This window comes from Sinocyclocheilus grahami, unplaced genomic scaffold (assembly GCF_001515645.1).
Source record: "Sinocyclocheilus grahami isolate Dianchi unplaced genomic scaffold, SAMN03320097.WGS_v1.1 scaffold11139.1, whole genome shotgun sequence".
Lineage (NCBI taxonomy): Eukaryota > Metazoa > Chordata > Actinopteri > Cypriniformes > Cyprinidae > Sinocyclocheilus > Sinocyclocheilus grahami.
The window spans coordinates 4,083-5,029 of NW_015513646.1; the positions used below are offsets into that span (position 1 = coordinate 4,083).

Genomic DNA, 947 nt, shown 5'->3' on the forward strand with positions numbered 1-947 from the left:
GTTTTACACAAAGATACATCCATTTACCAGACAATCAGCCAACTACTCCATTTCATGAAAGGACCTTTTTACAAACATGTTTATGGTGGATTATGATGCTTAGGCGTTGGTTACACCCTGACGCAGTATAAACATGATACAACCATACAGATCCCACTGGCTATAACGGGATTTCTAAAAATGCTGAACTCACATGCTGCACATTTCTAGAGTCACAACTAAGGTCCCAATCACACAAGAACAGACATTTATTTACCAATAGAAATGTGGATGTCTTTGATGATGGCCTTCAAATGTTCCTTCAAAGCACGATCCTCAAGATGATGAACATGAGACTCTAGGTCTATGTGTGTTGTTTCGAAGGTCACATCAGAGTCTGTATCATCACCACTGTGAGAAGGAACCCAGTCCAGCTGAGTAAGAAACTTCTCTAGATCCTCAAAAGAGTTCTCCCTATCTGTAGAGACCAGAGTTGAGAACTCATCCGAGTCGGTCTCAGACTTTGTGTTGTTGGCATTGAGGTCTTGGGATGGGGAAAAAGAGATGGAGGCATCAGATAAACTGTGTGTCATAGCAGATTTGAGCGGGCTCTGCTGCTGCTGTGGAGAGATAGGACTGTCGGACAGGAGCAGGCTTTGGGCACTGCGGGAGGGCTTTAAGGGTACTAGTGAGTGACCAGGCGCTGTGCTCAGAGGAACACACTGGCTCACTATAGGATACAGTCTGTTATACACCCGATACTGAAGCCTCTTCAGCAACTTCATGACTGGGTGATCTGGGTAGCTGGGATCGGGAAAGAAAATAAACACATGACATAAGACACGGAAGAAACACTTCTGCTCGAAGATGATCTGACAACATGAACCTACCTGAGAAGACATGAGATAAGACCTGAAACCAACGTTGGATCATTTGGATTCTTTTTCAGATTAGCTTTCCAAATTTTT

At 43.8% G+C, this 947-nt stretch overlaps 1 protein-coding gene across 1 annotated transcript in view; it reads right to left on the bottom strand.

The window, feature by feature from the left end:
- Positions 1 to 248: 248 nt before the first annotated feature.
- The window catches only part of LOC107578615 (VPS9 domain-containing protein 1-like), a gene marked incomplete at its 5' end in the record, with an annotated part of 2,302 nt that continues 1,603 nt past the window's right edge, over positions 249 to 947 (bottom strand). The window contains 2 exons of the mRNA XM_016264558.1: positions 249 to 783; positions 870 to 947. The exon at positions 870 to 947 is cut by the window's right edge and continues 3 nt beyond it. Coding sequence (XP_016120044.1) covers positions 249 to 783; positions 870 to 947 — 613 coding nt within the window. The remainder of the gene's footprint in view (positions 784 to 869) is intronic.